The 21,245-nt window shown below is 38.9% G+C and overlaps 1 protein-coding gene across 4 annotated transcripts in view; it reads right to left on the bottom strand.

Moving 5' to 3' along the window:
• Positions 1-919: 919 nt before the first annotated feature.
• The window catches only part of larp1b (La ribonucleoprotein 1B), a 34,002-nt gene continuing 13,676 nt past the window's right edge, over positions 920-21,245 (bottom strand). For 3 of the 4 annotated variants that reach the window (XM_079691998.1, XM_079692001.1, XM_079692000.1), the window contains 11 exons: positions 20,907-21,084; positions 18,707-18,870; positions 17,886-18,245; positions 11,304-11,415; positions 10,769-10,938; positions 9,553-9,659; positions 8,389-8,549; positions 7,657-7,801; positions 6,593-6,702; positions 3,097-3,224; positions 920-2,467 (listed from right to left, as the gene is read on the bottom strand). In XM_079691998.1, coding sequence (XP_079548124.1) covers positions 2,165-2,467; positions 3,097-3,224; positions 6,593-6,702; positions 7,657-7,801; positions 8,389-8,549; positions 9,553-9,659; positions 10,769-10,938; positions 11,304-11,415; positions 17,886-18,245; positions 18,707-18,870; positions 20,907-21,084 — 1,938 coding nt within the window. In that variant the 3' untranslated portion in view covers positions 920-2,164. The remainder of the gene's footprint in view (positions 2,468-3,096; positions 3,225-6,592; positions 6,703-7,656; positions 7,802-8,388; positions 8,550-9,552; positions 9,660-10,768; positions 10,939-11,303; positions 11,416-17,885; positions 18,246-18,706; positions 18,871-20,906; positions 21,085-21,245) is intronic. The other variant, XM_079691999.1, reaches the window with a different exon arrangement.

The raw sequence follows: 21,245 nt of genomic DNA, 5'->3' as shown, positions 1-21,245 counted from the left end.
CTTATTTATTGCTTACTACTTGCACCTATCACTTTTTTATTGACCTAATGTGTTTCTGTTCTCTTTCATTTCTATGAGGAAAACATCAATAAACAAATAGTGTACGATGGAAAGTATTGTATGTGATTCAGGTGCATACTGAGACATATTTAAAATAAAGATTTCAATAAACAAAACGGATTAAACTACTTAACATTGAACACAGCATCCCTTGAAAGTCCCATTCAGATCAACGTATTCAATAGCTGAGTTTTACGAGGAACACTTGAAGGCAGCACAGCACACGCCTACCTCTGACTGTGCTGTTGATGTTTTTTGTCTCTCCATCGGGACCCGTAGTCACAACAACTTGTAAGAAAACTAAAATAACAGTGATTATAAATAAGTATTTTTGTTATCTTTTATTTTCTTACACATCTTCAGATTTACTGAAGCTTTGAAATTGTATTTTTAAACGTCTAGCAGTGATGACTACATGAGCAGAATAGGACATTTTCAGTTCAGAATATGCATTTCTAATACAATAAATGCCATTTTCTTAAATTTTATTGGCCAACATGTTTTGCTTAATGTTAAATCATGTGTTGTCTTTAGTTTTCTAGGTAACAATTCCATTTCATTTTAATTCAGCTCTTATCTGAATGTTATTTGCACACACTATGTAAATACTTTTTCTTCCAAACTGCTTGTTTACTCTCTTCGAGTTGAAAGCTGGTCAAAATGCACCGAGTGAAAAACAATCTTCCTTTTGGATTTTTATTTATTTAAAGGTGACAAAATACTCCCTCAAACATTGTTGGTAATAAAACCTGCCGATCAGGCTCGATGAGCCGCCCTCAGCTATACCACAAAATATTACAACTGAGATGAGGAATGTGCGAAGTAAGCTAACAGACAGAACAGATCACTCAAACACAGGTTTATACAATCAAATGTTATTTTATATTTTTTTGCATTTTACAATTCATGACTCTGGCATTAACATGCATTGCTTTATCCTAAATACACACTCAAAACCACACTACCAATAAAACAAAATCACTTCTTAAAATCAAAGAATAATCGAATAGCAAATGATTTTTTATAGTATTTACATTTTTTTTTCTTAAAGTTCAACTCTAAAACCTCTTTTAAGTTCATCGCTGAAGTAAAAGGAAAGTTAATGAATTAAGTGCTTTAGAGCACAAAGCCTCAAACATAATATGAAGTAAACTTCAAGCTAAAATAAACTGTAGTCTTATGATGCTAGCTTCACACCCACAATTCCAGCAGAAACATTTCCTCTTTTTTTTTTCCATATATATAATATTCAATAGCAAAAGCCATTAAAAACTGCAATGATTACCTAAGACTAATTCATCAAATCAAGTAAAAATAAAAACAAGAATAAAACAATAAATTATACTAGCTCTGGGTGTAAAACGGGACTATAAGTAAAGCTTCCCACATAATTTTGTCATTTTTTTCTTGCAGGCTTCAATTAAAAACCAACATGATACGTTTAGCTGTGAAGCCCGTCAGTGAAAACATCAGGACACGTCTGATGAGCAGCAGCCTCGGGGGTCCTTCACAAATGTATGACTGCAGCAGTGATTGTCATGATAAAAAAGATATTTAACGTCGTGAGAAAAGAAGAAAAAAGCTGCAAGTGTTGTCATTTTTGAACACATTCAAAGGATGAATTGGGAAGACTTTTAAAAATCTGAACAATTTGACCTCCCGGTGAATCAGATTAAGGCACACGAGACTATCTGCGTTATCTCTCATCTTGGCAAACGAGAATCACAGTTGAACAGGCGGAGAGCTCCATACAAACCAGAGCTCTTTACAGAATTTGAGATCAACCAAAAGTGTTGAAAGAGTTTTGGCATCCGAGAGAATAAAAAGGCAAAATGCAGGGAATGCATTTTTTTTTTGTGTTTTTTTTTTTTTTTTTGTATACGTTGTAAACGTTATGAGCGGCCAGGCGCACAGACTCAAGCTCACTGCCTACGCTTTGCTTGCTTGCTTTAAAATGAAATGCACAGATAAAAACAATCATATTAAGTCAACCACGCTCAGTCTCTCTTCATACTCAAACACTTTTGCTACTGAAAAGAACGAACGCTGATCTCAGAGCCGCCCGTCGCCTCTTCTTTCCAAACTCACACCTTCAGGAGGAGCTTCATTTGTTAGCTGCGACACTTTCCTTCTTCCCGGGCTCGGCCTTCTTCCCGGGCTCGGCTTTCTTCCCGGGCTCGGCCTTCTTCCCGGGCTCGGCTTTCTTCCCGGGCTCGGCTTTCTTCCCCTGGGCGGCGGCGGCTGTTTTCGGGGCGTTGTCTTTGGGCGTGTTCTGTGCAGCGCTGGAGGATTTTGAGGCCGGCGCAGGTTTTGAGGTAGTGTTGGAAGGATGTCGCCGACGCCTCCCTTCATCCCCAGCCGAGGATGAGAGACGTCTCCTCCTGCCTCCCTCATCTCCCATCGGGGGCTGCAGGAAACACAGGTCGGAGGTCGATGCATAATAGGGCGGAAAACATTGAATGATCAACAACAAAAACATTCAACTATTTAGATAATCTATTACTCGTTATAGTCTAAAATAAGAATAAGTAGAACGAGTGTTTTTAAATGTCATTTCATAATATGTTTCTAAATGCTCTTAATGTCTTTCATTTCTGTAAAGCACTTTGAATTGCCTTGTGTTGAAATGTGCTATATAAATAAACTTGCCTTGCAAAAAAGGTAAAAGGTAAAATCTTAAACCTCAAAATACATTTTATTCTCTTGCAGCTTTTCCTGATTATAATAAATATATTTTTATAAAAGTTATGTTCCATCGTAAACCGGATGCACACGATGAGGTAGTGTGTACATTTATCCTGTATGTAAAGTATTAAATGTCTAAAAGTAGAGGTATAGCAGGATAATGTGCGATGATAGCTATGTCCATGTGTTACATGTCTTGTATAAGTAAATAACTTATACGTGTTCATTGTCACAGATTGGGCTGCATTGTCTCAATCCTCACCTGTTCAATGTTTCAGGTGTGATTGTAGGTGTTGTGATATTTGCCACTTGTGTTTTTCAGTCACACGGTATCATTCATTTCAGACTCACCATGACCCTGAAGTCCTCCAGGTTCTTGAACTGGGAGAGGTGCTCCTGCAGCTTGGGGTCGATGGGCTGGTTCTTCACCTTCGAGTATTTCAGGAACGCCCAGAACTTCTCCAGTCCATACAGCTGACCTGCAGCACAATGCACAACTGATTCAGTACAAATTCACTGTGTATGGTGGGAATATGATGGCGCTGACGTACATAATCAGCTTTCTCTCTGAATTCTCCTTTTCAGATTGGATTACCAGGAGACTTTGAGCTACTGTAAAGTGCAATAATTGGTATGATGAATAATGCAATTTAAAAATACTCTTTGAGATAATAGCTTTTATAATTTGTTATGCTTTTCCTTTGATTGTTCATTTAATTATTAATGTAAGCTTCCAAGTGGTTCGTCATCTCGCAGAAACAATAAGAAGCGGGTAATATCATCTGATAAACGCTGTCGTTAAATTAACCCAAACTATTTAATTTAAAATAGAATATAGAGAAACTAGCCCCATTTTTAATGTTGATGAAGAATAGATTTCTCTCTCCGAAATCTGACACTCAAATGAAAACGAGGAGACTAAATATTGTGCATTAGATGGTAAAAAGAGAGATTTAAAGCCATATTTTATAATGACCCCTCCCTTTTATCAGATCAAAACAACTTCTGAGTGCTTTAAGATAAGAACATGACTCATGTTGGCCACATCAATCCAGGAACCATCTTAATTAGTGCATCAATTATCAGTCCTCTGTGACTCGTGAGAACATCATCGAGCTGCGGTCCGACGCTATGAGTCGTCGGGTCAGAATGGGAAACCAGAACAAGTGAGCTGGATATAAGCGGCTGTTGAAGTCTTTAGTGGCCGTCCTCCATTCTGCCTCACCGACTCACTGAGTGTTGAGATCGCTTGAGAAATCGACTTTAATCCCTTTTTTCCCTCCTTTCACACTTTCAGCTTAGAGGGGGGAAATCTGCACCTTGAACCTTTGAGTCGGGTCAAACAGGACACACGTTGGCATTATTTAGCATTAATACGCTTGAAATGCCACACACCATAGTGGAGTTGTGTTTAGATGTGTGTTTAACAACTATGGCTCGTTATATGAAGCACGACAACAGCTGATGAAAGTTTCAAACATGTCTGCACAACCCTCCACATATATATCATTGTCCTAAGTGTTTTCTTTTTCTAGCTTTAACGGTTCTTTAATATATATATATTTTAACTTGGTGTAAGTACTTGTCTTAGATTGACTTGGATTGTTTATGTTTGCACCACCAAACACCAAAGTGAATTCCTTGTATGCGTCAAAGTATCTGGCAATAAACTTGATTCTGATTCTGATCTATTTTATAATAGTTTGAGATATACATTATAAATCTCAAACTAAGGGCTTTGAATGATTTGAATGTAACTTGACTGTCGCTTTTTAATGAGGTGCCTGTTTCAAAGAAAGAAAGACGTTGTGGGTATGGGATTAAATTAATTAATAATAAGCATATTAAATATATGTATATGGCAATGAAATAAATAAATTAGGCTCCTTGTATCTGTTCAGTTTAACTATATTAAAGCACTGCTACTGAATCTTTTCAATTCAGAATCAGAATCCCTTTATTAGTCCCACAGAGGGGAACATTTACATTGTTACAGCAGAAAAGAGCCAAAGACGGCTTAATGTTACCTTAACTTTTAATGTTAGAAAGTATTATTAGGTATTCTGTATATTTAATTTATTTAACAAATACTATATTTCTCACAACATGTTTTGTAGTGGTGTATCCTCCTGTCATCCTCAAATAATATGAAGGTTTAGTTGAAACAAATACACTTTTTCTAAATGAAAGTTCTGAATCATATTTTCACAAATGAATTTGGATGTCCAAATGTCATGTTGCTTCATGGCTTCGTGTTTATGTGACCTATATTACAAACTACTGTACCCACATTGGAAACACCCAGTTTGTGTTGACAAACTCGAGCAGTGAGTTAGATATTGTTGCTATGCAAGGACAAGTACTAGAAGTTGTTACCTGTTACAAATACCTTGGTATCTGGCTTGATGATTGTCTTACTTTTAAACGTCATGTCAATAACCTGCTTAAAAAGCTGAGGGTTAGGCTAGGTTTCTTTTTCAGAAACAAGTCCTGTTTCTCGCTTGAGGCCAGGAAAAGGCTCTGTGACCTTTTGACCTGTGCTGGACTATGGTGATTTGATCTATATGAATGCACCTGCCTATTGCCTGAACAAGTTGGATGCCGCCTATCACAGCGCACTGAGATTTGTAACAAATTGTAAAGCACCAACTCATCACTGTACCCTGTATGCCAAGGCAGGTTTGCCATCACTCACGGCCCGTCCACACACAGGCATGAAAAAAATCTTTCAAAGCTTCGCCCATTCACTTGAATGGGGTGACGTAGAAGATTTTTAATCTTCGCCGAAGTGCATTGTGGGGAGCGGAGCATGGCTTTGCAAGCATCGTGAGCATCAAAAGTTGAGCAATGTTCAACTTTTGATGCTCCCGATGCTTTCGAAGCTGGCATCAGCCAATCAAATCCCGTTAATGCAAATCCCGCCAGTACAAGCGCTAGCCAATCAAACCGCGTGCAAGCTGGGAGAGCCAGACCGCAGTTCATTTCCTCATATTCCAAACGAGAAATTACGGTAGGAAATCACCCGGTTCTTTACGACCAGAACTATTTACCGGGATACAAACCGGAGGAACCAGGCATGGAGGGAGGTGGCAGAGACAGTGGGTGAAACTGGTAGGTTTTCGCCTGTTTGGGGAGTTTATATCCAGTTTACTTCGTTTTAACATTCCTATTGCTTTGTATGTCGGGGGCGGGAGATTCATGTGATTGGTTGTTGGTCGCAAAAAATCGCCAAGCTTCAGACACGCCCAGCATTAAGATTTTTCAAGATTTTTCTCATGCCTGGGTGTGTACGGGCCGTTACTGTAAAGAGGCTCAGTCATTGGTACACGTTTATTTATAAAGCTTTGTTGGGTAAACTCCCGTATTATATCTGCTCAATGATAACACAGACAGTTGCAAGCAGCTGTTGTCTGAGATCGCATGATGTAGTATTGTTAGATGTGCCAAGAGCAAGGACTGTCTTAGGTAAGACAGCTTTTATGTGCGCAGCTCCACTTGCTTGGAACAATCTTCAGCAAGAATTGAAACTGAGCAATGTCATTCCTCTGCATGTTTTTAAAGCTAGGCTAAATGAAATGCTCGTTGATACTATGGGCACTTGTAAATGTCTATAACTATGTAAATGTATCCTGTAAATATAATGTATGATGTCCTTTATTGTTTTATGTTTCATGTGGAACCTATATGCTGCAGGTCTCCCTTGAAAAAGAGACCTATGATCTCAATGGGACCAATCTGATTAAATAAAGGTTTGAAATGAAATGAGTGACGTAACTTCATCCTGAAAATCTCAGTGAGCCAGTATAAGTGTAAATATGTTGTTTGGGCGCTTTCTGATGGACATTACCTCTCTCAAAGTCCTTGAGGGTCTCTGCTTGGAAGTCCTTGAACAGCTCGGACCTGAATCTCTTCTCCAAACCGTAGCTGTAGTATCTGAAGAGACACTCCAGCCCGTACCTGCAGATGAGGGGAAAAAATATTGAACGGCGCTGTGAAAACAAAGACAAGTAAACACACCCTGCATGTAAATGTTTTGTTTTTACAGGGAGGATGTTTTGTGATACAACTGTAAGCAGCTATTTTCCCACATGAGGCGTCAACGGCTCAGAACAGCTCAGAACAGTAGGAGCATTGTCTCACTGATTATTATTAGCTTTGCATGTCTCTTTAATTAAAGAAGAACAGGACTTACAAGTGTAGTCTGATAAAGTCAACATAGATAGCTGATGGTAGTAACACTGTCTGCACACGCCCTGTCCCTCCCAATTAGAATGCGGGTTTGGCCGGTGAGACAAGATTCCTTCTGGCAGATAAACAACTGTGTGACATCGAGGAAGCCGCCGCCCCCCCCGAACGTTGACCCTCTGCTGTCGAATAACAGTGGTCAAAAACTGCTTCTGCTTCTAACACAGAGGGAGGTGTAATGATCTGCCATTTAAACATTTGGGCAAGCAGTCAAGAGTATTTGTTTTAGACACCAACATGTGAGTAGTGCATGTTGTAATTAGAATGTTTTGACCCCTTTACTTTGCCATCAGACAAAGGCTCTAAAGCTGTTCTGAGCTCTCTTCAAAGTCACCGGACTCATTGCCAAACAGTCATTTTACCTCACAGAATACAAGAGTTGCTGCTCTCTCATGGCGCTTTTCCACTGCAACACGTAGCAACTTTTTTTGTGCTTTTCCACTCGGGCTAGTTCCGGCTCAGGGCTACTTTTCCCCCTTTTTTCTGGCCCTCAAATCGAGGTTCTTACCGGGCTGAATATGCTATACTAGTGACGTAAACACTCGTCTGCTGAATGGTCAGAGAGAATCGCTTCATTTTCTACTGAGCTTCAAACTATGGATTTGTACTTTATACAACACCGGTCACAACTATCCCTTTAACATTTAAACATCTATACATTCTCACCTGTAGTTGTCTTTGGCATCTTCCAGAGCATGCAGTTTGAACTCCTCATACATCTTCCTGTTGAAGTTGTCCCTCAGGAAGAAGGACCAGAACCTGAACAGCGTGTTCATCTCCCCCGACTGACCGACCCCCAGACGCTTCCTCTCTGCAAAAACATCGATTCAGTCACCGGAGAGCACAGAGAAACAGGCTCGTCTTCAATACACAGGCGGTCACTAGATGATCACCAGTACATGTTGGTGATCATCAGAGTCTGTACACTCTAAAAAACAATCTATACACTGCATGGTCTTCTTTATTTGTATATGTGTTTATAACTATACATATGTGTTTTTTCCCCCCCTTGAAGCACACTTAACTTTGATTTAAAAAAAAAAAAAAAAGGTGATTACTTACAAGATGCTACATAAACTCAATTTCTTTCTAGGAACTATATTCATTTACTTATTATGGTCACATATACACTAACTTAGTAATGGTCATACGATAACTTACTTAGTGGCTAGGTCATACATACACTTGCTTATTTACTTACTAAGTCACCTATAGACATACTTCCATATTAATATATACACTTACCGACTTACTTATTAATATATACACTTACTTACTTACTAGGTAGTGTATACAGCAACTTACTTAATTACAATAAATACATATATAATATATTTAATGCTCGTTCAGTGTAAACATCCCTCAACGTGAGAGCATGTGAGGGAGTTTGTCCCGTACCAATAAGACAGCGGCGGAGGTACTTGTGGTATCCCTGCTGAGTGAAGCCGTTGTCCCGCAGCAGATCGTGGGATGGATGCCAGAATTTGGGCAGAGAGTGGGGGGTGCAGCCGTAACTTCCTGTCAGCGGAGCCCCTTCTGACGGGGAGGCGTTGGAGCTGCTGTAAGAGAAGGAACGGAGACGTTTCAGTGACATAGTTTATATTCTAGGATTGCTCTAATGTCACGTTTATTAGTCTCACTTCTCTAATCTATCAAAGCTTATTTTTGTTTATTGTTTTATTAAACCGGACTATTTATTACCCTTTAGTCAACACACCAGCTGACATGTATGATGACTATTTTTATTATTTTACTAATGTGTGTTTAAGATAGCTTACTCTTTATATCGCATGCCTCTTCTACCTGATATGCCCCTTTCGCTGTAACACTGAACATTTTCAGGAATTCAGATTCAGATTAATCAATAGGTCGACTGGAATGAAATTGTTAGTCATTTACAAAGAGGATTGCAAAATATATTTACAATCTCTAGTAGGGCTGCTCGATTATGGCAAAAATCATAATCTCGATTATTTGGGTCAATAATTGATATCATGATTATTAAAAACGATTTACTTTGAAAACATCAATTTATTGGGGAAAAAAATGTGAACAGTATGTTTTTAACAGTTGATAACCCTGAACTTTAAGTATAATTCAACTGAAAAACCAATAAAAAAAAATTATATATATTATATTTTTATTATGTTGATTTCATAATCGTTGCAAGCCAAAATCGTAATTGCGATTAAAATACGATGAATTGAGCAGCCCTAATTTCTAGCCCTTAAAACATGAGGATTCGGTGCTCTTCTATCTTTTCTATTATTGTAAATTGAATATTTGTAGGTTTCTGACAACACAAGACATTTGACTATCTGCGATAACTGAACATGAAAAATATGTTAGCAAATCATTACTAGGCGTTAAATATTAAAAGTCTTTATATTTTTTTAAATAAATAACCACTATCTTCCCGAATTAAGAGGTAATATTGGTATATTGTCAAAGAAACCCTGATATTGTGAGGATAAGGCCACAGTCAAAGAAACAGGTTTATAAGGTTAACATCCGCTACAGTTCAGCATCTTTACAGTGGTGTAGGAAAACGAGTAGTGGGACCTGATGGACGTAGAGCGTGGCCGGTGCTCCCGGGAGTCCATCACCCAGCCGATGTGAGCTTCCTGAGGCGGGTTGGAACTGTGACGAGTCTTCTTCTTCCTCGGCGTCTGCTCCAGGGAAAAGAGATTCATGTGTTACAAAGAAATGTTTACAAAGACGGGACATCATTTCTACTCTTTCAGCTCCAGAATGTCTTCTGATAACTGGGATTCTGGGACGTATGTCAAGTTGAGTTGGCATTATTGATGGTTTGTTATAATTTAGAGACAGATAAAACCAATGCTTTATTATTATTATTACTATTATTATTATTATTATTATTATTATTATTATTAGGGGTTTCTCTATCTGGCAAGACCTCTTTCATGCACATACTCAAAGTGGCGCAGAAGCCTCAGCCATTTTAATTCCGGTATTTCATTTAAGCCCTTTTTGCTCTTATATGGGCGGGAGTGGAAGAGGGTAAGGCATTTTTGTCTCCTTATGTAAGTTGACTGCTCATACTTGGTATTTAGAATGATGAAACGAGCCCTTCAAACTCTGTCTGATACTTGTGAAATGTTGTCTGACCCTTTGTAACCATGTAAACAAACACATGTGAAACAGATAACTGGTCTGCAGCGTGTGCCAGGAGGGATACGCAAAGAGAGAGAGAGAGAGTCTGTAGTCTGGAGCCTGATGTCAGAACTGCACAAACAAAAGCTGTGAGATATAAATTGGATAGCATGGAAGTATTGTCAACGGGCTTTAAACTGGAATCATTTGATGAATAGTTGGACTTCATCATGGAGCAAATTTCCCTAATAATAGTGCTAATTCAATGTTTCACAATAAGTTGAGTCGATGTGGATAAACAAAAACATTGCTGCCGTATTCATGCCTGATTAGATGTTATTAGTGTGTTGATGGAGCAGCTACAATGTTAAAATAGCCCTGATCGATCCCAACTCCATTCAGGAAACAAACATGTAAATGTGTTTTGCTTGTCCTTTGCGGAAAGAGACTTGAAAAAGTGTTTAATTCAGACTTTGGCAACATTTTGTTCAACTTATTGCAATTAAATAACAGCAAAAACGGTTTGATTTGGGTTAAATCCTAATTAATAAAACAGATACCGTAAGCCAAAGTTGAGCGAGGAAATGATCCTGCCGATTTGTATGAACACGGCATTAAATCTACGATCTCCGACCGCAACACGTGGATAGAGAGATCTGACCTGTCCGTCGATGGTGCCGCTCTCCTTCATGACGGGGTAGAAGCGAGGCGTCTTGCTGGGGTCCTGGCGCCCGGGGGTGCGAGGCGTTTTGGGGGTGCGGGGTTGGTGAGCGACGGGTGACTCTGGGACCGTTGCAGGAAGAGATCGAGCCATCTCTGCTCCACTGTCCACTGAGAACACACAATTAAAACATTAATATTTATATTAATATATTTCTTCCCATGGTCATGCATGTGAGGCCCGATGCATTACATTACAAAGAGCAAACGCGCTATAGTTTAAGACTGACTGAAGTCAATAACTGTTACAACACTAATATTATCGATAATGAGGACTACCAGGTTTTCAGCATCATTTGGCATCTGAAGGTTTTTTTTTTCAAGAGGGTTAAAGAACAGGGGTTTAACTTAACCAAATATGTCAGAATGTTAATAAACAACAACAATTCATAATTATTAAACACTAGTTAAATAAATATGATATTATATGTGTGGTTAAAATACAGATAGCAGGAAGCTCAGCTCCACAAACCCACCTGGAAACAGAGGAGGCGAGATGTCCTGATTCGGCTCGACGGGCACTTTGGGGGCGAGAGTTTCAAACTCGTCTTTGCTGATGACGTTCAGCTTCTTAAAGCTCTCCACTTCCTGCAGGGGAACACACACAAACACAATTCATGAATCTGCAATATTAGAAAAACTGAGTTCACATGAAATACTTTATTTAATTCTAAGTATTTCACTTTATTGAAAAACATCTGTAAATGCACCCATGTTGTATTTTTTAAATAATATTCTTTTAGTGGTGAAAACTCATATTAATTAAATGCTTTAGTTTGAAACCAACAGAAAAGGTAAATGTATTTGTGAGACCAAAAAGAAATAGTTGCTTTTATTAAAAGATAATGAGTTTATTTTAATAAGAAGTGTTAATGCTGATAAACTCCAAATTGAACTCTATTATTATTCTATTTTATTGCATGATGTCATTAATAAGTAAGAGTAATGAAAAACCTAAACATAACTGACTCACTATTCCTGGACTGCAGTGAGATAATTAGCTAATAAAATGATCCCCTCTCAGTTTCAGTGTATACTGATATCAACGCTTGTGTGACACTCAGCAGATGTGCCGCACTTTGAACAACACGTCAGCGTCTGAAAGAGAATCCAGGTGACCTTCCTCTGTGTGTTCAGGCGTCAATTTTCTCACATGTGGCGACATCAGTCTCAACCTTTGAGCCGCAAAACGAGCCGACAGCTTCACAAACTCACCGTCAAAAAGACACATTTCTTATATTTTGTGCAAACAGACATTTCCTAGCATGCAATTTAAAACCCTTGATGTATATGCATAGACGTCTTGTATCACATTTTCTCTGGAGACTTTAGATAAAGATGACTTTTAGTAAGTAAAGCATAATAACATTATTAGTTACAGATTTTTATTAATCAAACATCTGTTCTGGTGTGGTTGACTTTTCATGAAATAAACCCTTACTTTTTATTACATTTTAATGTAACGTCAAATCCCTGAACTAACTCTCGACTTTCAGTTATTAATAATAATAATAATAATAATAATAATAATAATTGCGCCTCACTTTAAAGTTTAAAAAAGAGAAACTGTGAGAGATATTAAGATATTATTAATTACTTACAAATAAACAATGGCTATTAAACCTACTATCTTACTACCTATTTATTTAACTTTAAATGTATCTTTTATGTGTATCCCATGTTCTCACATAATATAATCACAAATGTATTTAAATAAGAATAACATAATGAGTATTACTGTTTGTGTGTGTTATTGTATTTATAAGACTGATCTAACGTTAGATTTTGAATCACCTGATTTATTTGACTTTGTACTTATTGTACCAGTGAGATGATAAAGCAAAACTGAATACTGATCCCAGATCATTTAAAGTATTGCTAAGTAAATCTGTATTTAAATAAGATAACATAACGCAGTGTAACCTGTAGACCGTGTTTAGAGACAGCTCCCCCCTCGGGAAGCAGCTGCGAGACACTCTTCAGTCTGCAGCTCGCCGAGTGAGGGGGCGATAAATTGTAGTTTATTTCTGTCCCGCTCCACAGCGAGAGATTTAACAGGTCTGTCACAAAGTCTTTAAGTCAGAGCGATCGGAGCGAAGCTTTAGGGAGGCGTCTGAAACTTTAAACTGTGCAGAGAACAGCCAAACTGCGACCTTTGTGTGTCTTTATGAAAAATGGTTTAACTGTTTTTACTGACTGTGTCTTAACAGTCAGTAAAAACGTAACTGTGGCCAAAGAACAGAAGAGTAAAAAACATCGATAAAACATTTCACCGATCAGAATCAACTGTTATATCGAAAATGATGTTTGATAATGATTCTACATTTATATGTGATACCTTCTTCTGAGTGTCTTTATGGCATTCACGTTTTGATTTGGTGCTGCTCTCTCTTTCTCTAAAGCGCTTGTCAACATTTTAATCAAAGTTGTTTATAAATTACAATATAAAATGTAGTATTTACAAGTTTATTATTTCCATAATATTATTATATAAAATGTAGCATTTTTTGTCTGTTCTTTGTATAAAAAAAAATATATATATATAAAAAAGGGATTTAGGAATTCAAATAGTGGAAAATAACCAGTAGGTATAAAAGCCCACATTTTCAATTTTTCTTTTTACTTACACTGAATGCGTCTTAAGGCACGAAACTTGTTTTAATCAAATATCAGTTCAAGGAGATTGAGCCTTTTTTAGACTTGTGACTCATCTGATTGATCAAAAATGGATTGTCCGTATTGGCATCCAAGTCTTATCCTCAGGGAATAAAGCACATGTTCATTTGTCCTCAACAGTAATGCATGTGTAGATGTTTCTGAATACGAATAGTAGCTGTACCGCTGCATGATGTGTAAAACCGAAGATATTCTATAAGTCAAAAATAGCACATTTTAGATAGTAGGATATTTATTTGGCAAAATCTTTTGAATAAAAAAGAGCTTTAAGTTCCCATGATAATTTGTAAGAACTGTTTTTGTATTGATGCAATATTGGTGAGAGTTCAATCTGACTAAGGCTTCAGGAAAACATTTCAATCAAGACTATCTGAATGAAAATGGAACAGAATTTAGAAATATTTAGTCCAGAAGAGATTTTGAATGGGTCTTCAAAAGGTTATACAATAAACACAACCTGTATTAGACTACAGACAACTTCAATCATCCCGATGCCACAAATATACATTTAAATTAAGATATTTCAGCTTTCATGAACAAGCTTTAAAATGTTTTATGTTAATCAAAGTTAAAGTTAAAGTTGCAATACGACAACAGTAAAGAAAGACCATCTTAAAATTCAGTTTCATGTTTTGGTCTTAAACTGAACGATAAGAACGGAGAACACTGAATAATTAAACTGGGCCTCAGTGTGTTTCTGTCTCCTGTAGCTGAGCTGTATGTGTTCGTCTGTAACTCTGCACAGAGGCCCCTCTGACTCACTGATGAAATAAACAAGGAATTCAGTGGTGAACGACATGTCAGCAAATTCAATAACAGGAAGTGAATCATTTTTCCAAGGACGGGCAGCTGGACACAAAGAAGTACCCTCCATTTTCTCCGAGGCACTCTTGAGCCTCCATCTTTTTCTCACAAGACCGACATGTAGTGATTTGTAACTAAAATAACTATCTTTGGAAAAGCTTTGTTCACTAATAGTAAAGATACAAACACCAAATAAATCAACTAATTACAAAAAGGCAAGCATGACCTTCCTTTTTCTAACAGAGCGAGTAAATTCATCCCATTTAAGGCGGTTGTGGTAAAAAAATATCTTAAATGGTAGTTTTTTTTAATGTGAAACATGTATTTCTCTTTAAAGTGAACTGAATCTAAAGACATGTGCTTATTTGGCTTCTATATGTTATTCATTAACTATAATGCGCTTATTAGGGCCGATAAAAATAGTTAATCCCACATTTCTTATCTGTTCTAAATGTAGCTTAGAGGAATATTTGTAATACTCTTATCAACATATGAGTGGACAAATATGCTTTATGCAAATGTTTGTTTATTATCATTGGAACAATGACAGATATTCTCCTGAATATTGTCAACACAACAACCTGGAACCTCTCTCTATCTCTCTCTCCCAACCCTGTGTACTTATTTGCACTGAGCCAGTTGCTCAAACAGACAAGCCTGTCGGCGAAATGCCGCTCCTCTGTCTTCATCTTCAGTCAAAGCATGTGACTGAAGTTCCCACTGTGGGTCAAAATAATGCGCTGTGATGTGCAGTCGACACGTTGGATTATCTAACGCAGCCCAACATCCAACTAACAACAACAACGTCAAGCCTTTGGGCTCTGAAACTACGGGCCGGGCCGAGGACAAATACCAGTGTTTCCCCTACCATTGTCTTGGCGCTGCGCCCTGCCAACGGAGCCCCGCGCCCCGCCTGAAATTCAAGGTGTTTTTTTTTTTATTTAAAAAAAAAATATATATATATATATATATATATATATATATAGCACCAAATTGCAACTGAAGTAATCTATCTACGGTCACTTTACACATTGAACATGTGCTCTTTTATTAAATAAACTAAACGCCTATGTGATTTATCCAGTGTATGTGCATGTTTCAGTGTCCACTGCTTTGCGTATTCACATTCTCCCTCCTCTAAAAATAGCTCACAGGTGGTGAGCAGGTACCGCGGTTTTGAACTACAGTATTGAATTTGACAGAAAACAACAATGAAACGCCAGCAGAAGAATAGTCTAATGAGTTGGGTGAAAAAAAAGACAGGAGATGTGAGTTGGTTTATTCAGTAAATTAGCTCAGGATAATTGGATGTTCTGTCTACACAAGTTGATGTGAGGCTAATGCAGGATTTGCTAGCTTGATGCTACCGGCATTTAGCGGCAGTGACTCAACAAATTGCCTCTTAAAATGTATCGTCAGCAATGTATGACAAGCAGACTGCTTGTTTAATGTTAGACTCACACCAATAGCTCAATATGATCATAACACGATTGCTCTAATATCAGAGATCAGATGAGGTGGAGCTGCCTCCAGCAATAGAGGATGAGGCAGAGAGAAGCAGCAGCAGCACAGGGTTGCAGCAGGTATGTTATATGCTGTAGTCAGGTGATTTAAATGTATCAATGAAAGGAAGAAGTGTAGGCTACATGATAAGAAGGGAATACAGTTTGAATAAAAGTAATACAGTACAGTGTAACACTGTACTGTATTACTTTTTAATCTACAAATACTACTGTACGATATCAATAACAATAATCCACAGCTCCTCTCTCTGCTCCAGAGGATAAAAAAAAATCCCCGTGTTGGGGGGGTACCCGAGCAGCACCCTGCCAAGGCAGTAAACCTAGGGGAAACACTGAATACACATGCGTTAATCGCACGTTAAAATAATTAGTGGCGTTACAAAAAAACGCGCGTTCACGCGTTAGCTTGACAACCCTAGTGCTTATACATTTTTTATTAAGACAGGAAGCATTTTCATTCCCTCAAAGCAGACCGTATGTCATTTCCTGAAAACCTGAGGACAGTGTATTTCGCCAGCTTCTGTGAAGAGTCTTAATGTTCAGTCTAGCGTGTTCAGACATGAGGTTGGTCTACATGTGTTCATCTGTCACATCTGTTCTCTAGCTCTCCATGAAGACCTGCTCAGACACGTTGGTTCCCCTAAACTGCTTTATTTTAATTAGCTGTCAATCAAGAGGGATTTACACACTTAAAGGTCAAATACTTGGATTTGGTTGTTTAAACTTTAACCTCATTAAAGGTGGATCCTTAACCCAGAAACAGTTTATAATAATGCTTCGTTCAAGTTGTTCTTAAGGAAACAGGAAATATGAATATGTCACCTTTAAATGACCAAAGAACAGAAGAGTAAAAAACAGCAAGATAAAACATTTCACCGATCAGAATCAACTGTAATATCGCAAAATGCAAAATGATGTTTGATAATGATTCTACATTTATATGTGATACCTTCTTCTGTGTCTTTATGGCATTCAAGTTTTTATTTTTTAGTTGGTCTCTTTTTCACTAAAGTTCGTGTCAACATGTTAATCAAAGTGCTTTATACATTTGACTATATAAAATGTAGTATTTACAAGTTTATTATTTTTATTATCTCCATAATATTAAATAATATTATATAAAATGTAGCTTTTTTTTGTCAGTTCTTTGTAAAAAAAATATATATATATAAAAAGGGATTTAGGAAATTCCAATAGTGGGAAATAACTAGTAGGTTTAAAAACCCACATCTAATAGAGTGCCACAGTGACGCGTCCTAAAACCCGGAAGTTAGTTCGCATCTTTACCACTTCCGGTTCCTTCGACAAAAACCAATGCAATTTCTCCATAGGATTTTGGAAAATAGCTCGAAATAAGGTCTGTGGTTGACACAAATTAAAGAGACGGATCACGTTTTGTTCTACAACATTAAATACATCAGCAGTGACCCCACTGGGGATTTTTGAAGAGTTTACGCATCTGAACAAAACAATGGTTGTTACCAAGTGTCTGAATAGGACTACAGAAGTTGTCGAGGCCGTTGTACGTCATTACACTGAACACGTAAACACTCCCGCTAAGTTTGTATTTTAACTGCCTCTTGCAAACTGTTAAAACAAACACTTCAACTTGTAAAATTTTGAATCTGTAGTTTTGAATATGGATCTTAACTTGGCGTGACGTTGAAGCAGCGACCCTGCTGTAGTTCATTTATAGCATAACGTTAGCATTTTGTTCTGGCGACTAGATTTATGATTCGAAGACTATAAAAGTAGGGTAGACATGTGGAGATTATCCGACTGAACAAAACATGATCAGTCTCCTAAATGTGTCTCCACCACAGACCTTATTTCCAGCTATTTTCCAAAATCCTATGGAGAAATTGCATTGGTTTTTGTCGAGGGAACCGGAAGGAGTTTACTTCCGGGTTTTAGAACGCGTCACTGTGGCACTCTATATTTGTAACCCAAATGTTCAGAAGCGCGCTAATTCATCGTTAGTCTGTAAAAAAGGAAAATGTAAGTTATTTTCTTCTAATTGTCCCTCCTGAGACACCATCCTCCCCGTTTCCTCACCTTGACGCTCTCCACCTGCTCCTCCTCCTTCCACAGGTCCTGCTCGTAGTAGAACAGCCCGTCGTTGATGGCCTTGGCGAGGTCGGCGGTGAACTTGGCTCGGGACTCGTGGTTCCCCGTCCGGTCTCCTGCGGGGTGCTTGCGGACGTGCGGGGGCGTCTGGGTGACGATGAGGATCTTGTTGACGTCCTGGTCGTCCATCTCGTAGTCCGAGTCGTCCTCGTCTGACCAGTCGGTGAAACGGTTCTTCCTCGGCGCCATCTGCTCCATCTCCTCATCGAACAGGAAGTCCAGCTCCTCTTGGGCGGGCGCGGCCTGCGGAGGAGCCTCTTGGCTGCATGGAGAAGCCTCACTGCGCTCCTGGAAACACAGACAGAAACACACAGTGATTAACAAAGGAACCGCAATAAACCGGATGGTTGGATGATGAAATTGAGAGTTAAATGTTTAACAAACAGTTTGATACTTTGAGGAAAAACATTTCAACTTCAGTGTTTTTGTGCAGAGAATTCAACTAGATTGGTACAACTCTCACCACAATCTGAGTTTGTTTTATTTATTATACAAAAACTAACAAAAAAGAATGAGACTTATGTTCCAAGATTCTGAATCGATTTAGAAAATAAAATAAAAATGCTTAAAAAATATATCTGGATAACGGGCCATACACTTTTTATTTTTGATGTCACATGAGTTGCAGGCCGAAAGATGGGTGGGGACAAAAAACAAAGACATGAACAGGAGGTACACAGAAAGACGATGTTATGAGAAATAGAAGAAGGGATGATGGAAGGGATGAAAAATGGATGATCATTCTGTACCTTTCCAGAGGGCTGTCGGTGGCGTTTCTCCACCTGGATCCAGGCGTCGGGGTCGGGCGGGGGGGCGTCTTTGTCGGGGGGGGACTCCTGGCTGGAGGAGCTGGGTTCAGCAGAGTCCTGAGACTCAGAGGACTCGGGAGGATTCATCTTCTCAGGCGATGAAGCTGAAAGGTCCAAACACATCACAGTCACACATCACACACCCAGACAACGTTCAGTCGAGCTTTGAAATCACACATCGCCCTGTCAGCTCACATTTAGCTACAGGAGGAGCTGAAGACTCAGCACAGCACTGGATTCATGCTCACACAAATTGGTCTTTAATCTCCTTGCAGCAGGGAGGAGAAGATGAACATCTCGATTGTTTATGACACTTTGTATTTAAAATGTAAAGCATCCGGTTATTTAAATAAACACACAGATGGCTAATATAGGAAGACATTACATTTTAAGATAGTGGTCTTATTTTTTCCGGCTCTAATGCTGCGTTCACACCGGACGCAATGCGAATATTCACTTCGCTCTAATCGCTCTTATCGCTCTAAATGCTTGAGTTTCACCGCGGCTGTCAGCTGTGTTTACTCGCATCATTCAAACAAGACGCGCTGGCCAGGGGGCTACAACTACAACAAAATGAACATATTTTACCGTGATTACATTTTAATACACGTTTCTAAATGATGCCGACGTAACAACATACTGATACCGGTTAGTAAAAACCATGAATTAATGCAAGTCTGCAGACAAGACGGCAGGCGAAAAACTTTTTAAAAATCGTGTTTTCTGAATGGAGGTCAGATCAATCAGGCTAAGCTAATATTGTATATGCTCCGTCCACACTCATAACAACGGCCTACAGACATAAATAAACCAGCGACTGTGTCTGTGGTTTGTTCTTGTTTAACTTCTGTCCAGTTTCTGAACAGATATGAGGAGCTGTGAGCTCTGTGTGCTAACTGCTAACAGCTAACGGCTGATGTTTTCTGGTTGAACGTCAGTGACGGCAGGCTGAGATCCTCACCGCTGATTGGCTACCGCGAGACCGCGTCACGTGAATAGGACGCTCCAGCGGTTGTCCGCGTCTCTGCATTGACTTTCATTTGGGCGCCCCCAAACATCCCATCGCGTCCGGTGTGAACGCAGCATTAGAGTTGCTGCAGTTTTGCCAAATTTGTCTTATTGTTTCGCTGCTGTTTTTTTTAATTAAGCGATGAATATTAATGTATATTGTGGGGACACAGTAGGAGATCTAAAATGCTTCCCTCAATATTTTTGAAGTATGTGAATAAATATTGCACCTATATTAAAAAGGTTGATAACCTCTCCTAAAACAGCTGGTCACTGTAGTTTTTATCAAACAACGGGGAGGAAATAGTGCATTTGTTTGGGACTATTTTCAGCAGCGGATGAATCAACATCTGGTGCTCTAGTGAGTATTTGGGGATGCAGGAAGGTGTTTATGGGATTAAGTCAAAATAAACTGCAGTGTGTTGTTCATGGTAATAAAGGAATGTGTCAGCCATTGATGAAGTATAGCTCATTGATGTGTTTAGACAACAATGGAGCTCAATTCCACAGAGGAGGAAGATATAAAGGGCACACAGTGGGTGTTTCTCAATGTCGAATAAAGCTGCTCCAGAGCCACTATTTCAAGCTGTTCCAATGTCCAGCATACTTGGGATTCTACCGAGCCTGGCGTACTTCGTTTGGAAAAATGTCGAAGCTGCACACACAAAATCCCCACAATGCTTTGCGCACTGACCAATTTCCCCAAATCTGTGGCGGAAAATGTAAGGCGGGGCCTCTCATATGATGCACACCTCCACACTTGCTAGCCTGTTCCACTCATTGTTTTCCGAATGCCAGGAAGTATTCTTGCCTCGCTTCTGAAGCAAGACGCTCGGAAGACATGTGCTACCAAGCAAGCGTACTCGACATTGAGAAACACCCAGTACATGTTTGACTTCTCCTTCAAATCACCATGGCCTTTGACCCCTAACCCATGGCCTTTGACCCCTAACCCATCACAGTCCCCCTGCTTCCACTCCTACTGCTATCTATTAAATGTTTTACTTTATTATTTGTTTGTTTGTTCACCATGTAAAGCGGCCTCGGGTAAGGCGCTATACAAATGTCATCTATTATTATTAATCTTCACTTGGTGTCTTAAAAGAGAGAAGAAGAAGAGTTGAATACTGACCGGAGTTGGTGGAGCTGAGGGTCTGACGGGGAACGAACTCTGGACAGTTGATGAGCTGGGAGAAGTCGGTGTGGGGGGATCCCACGATGGCGGGGGTCGGGATGGGCCAATGCTCCGGGTCGATTTTACAGCGAATCTTACCGTCCACAATCTCCACCTCTTTACTGCCCTTCAGCGCCTGGAGGGGAATTTATTAGATATATTTGTTAGATTTATCAAAGACAGTTTCATAATTAAAAAAATCAGATTGTGGCAAGATGCTCATTATTATTTCCTGAGCAACATGTCATAATGACTTCCACATCGGTTTGGTTTCTGGTTTGTTTTCCAAATTGTCAA

This window comes from Notothenia rossii (genome assembly GCF_949606895.1).
Source record: "Notothenia rossii genome assembly, chromosome: 7".
Classification (NCBI taxonomy): Eukaryota; Metazoa; Chordata; class Actinopteri; order Perciformes; family Nototheniidae; genus Notothenia; species Notothenia rossii.
This window is presented reverse-complemented; position numbering and strand designations above follow the sequence as displayed.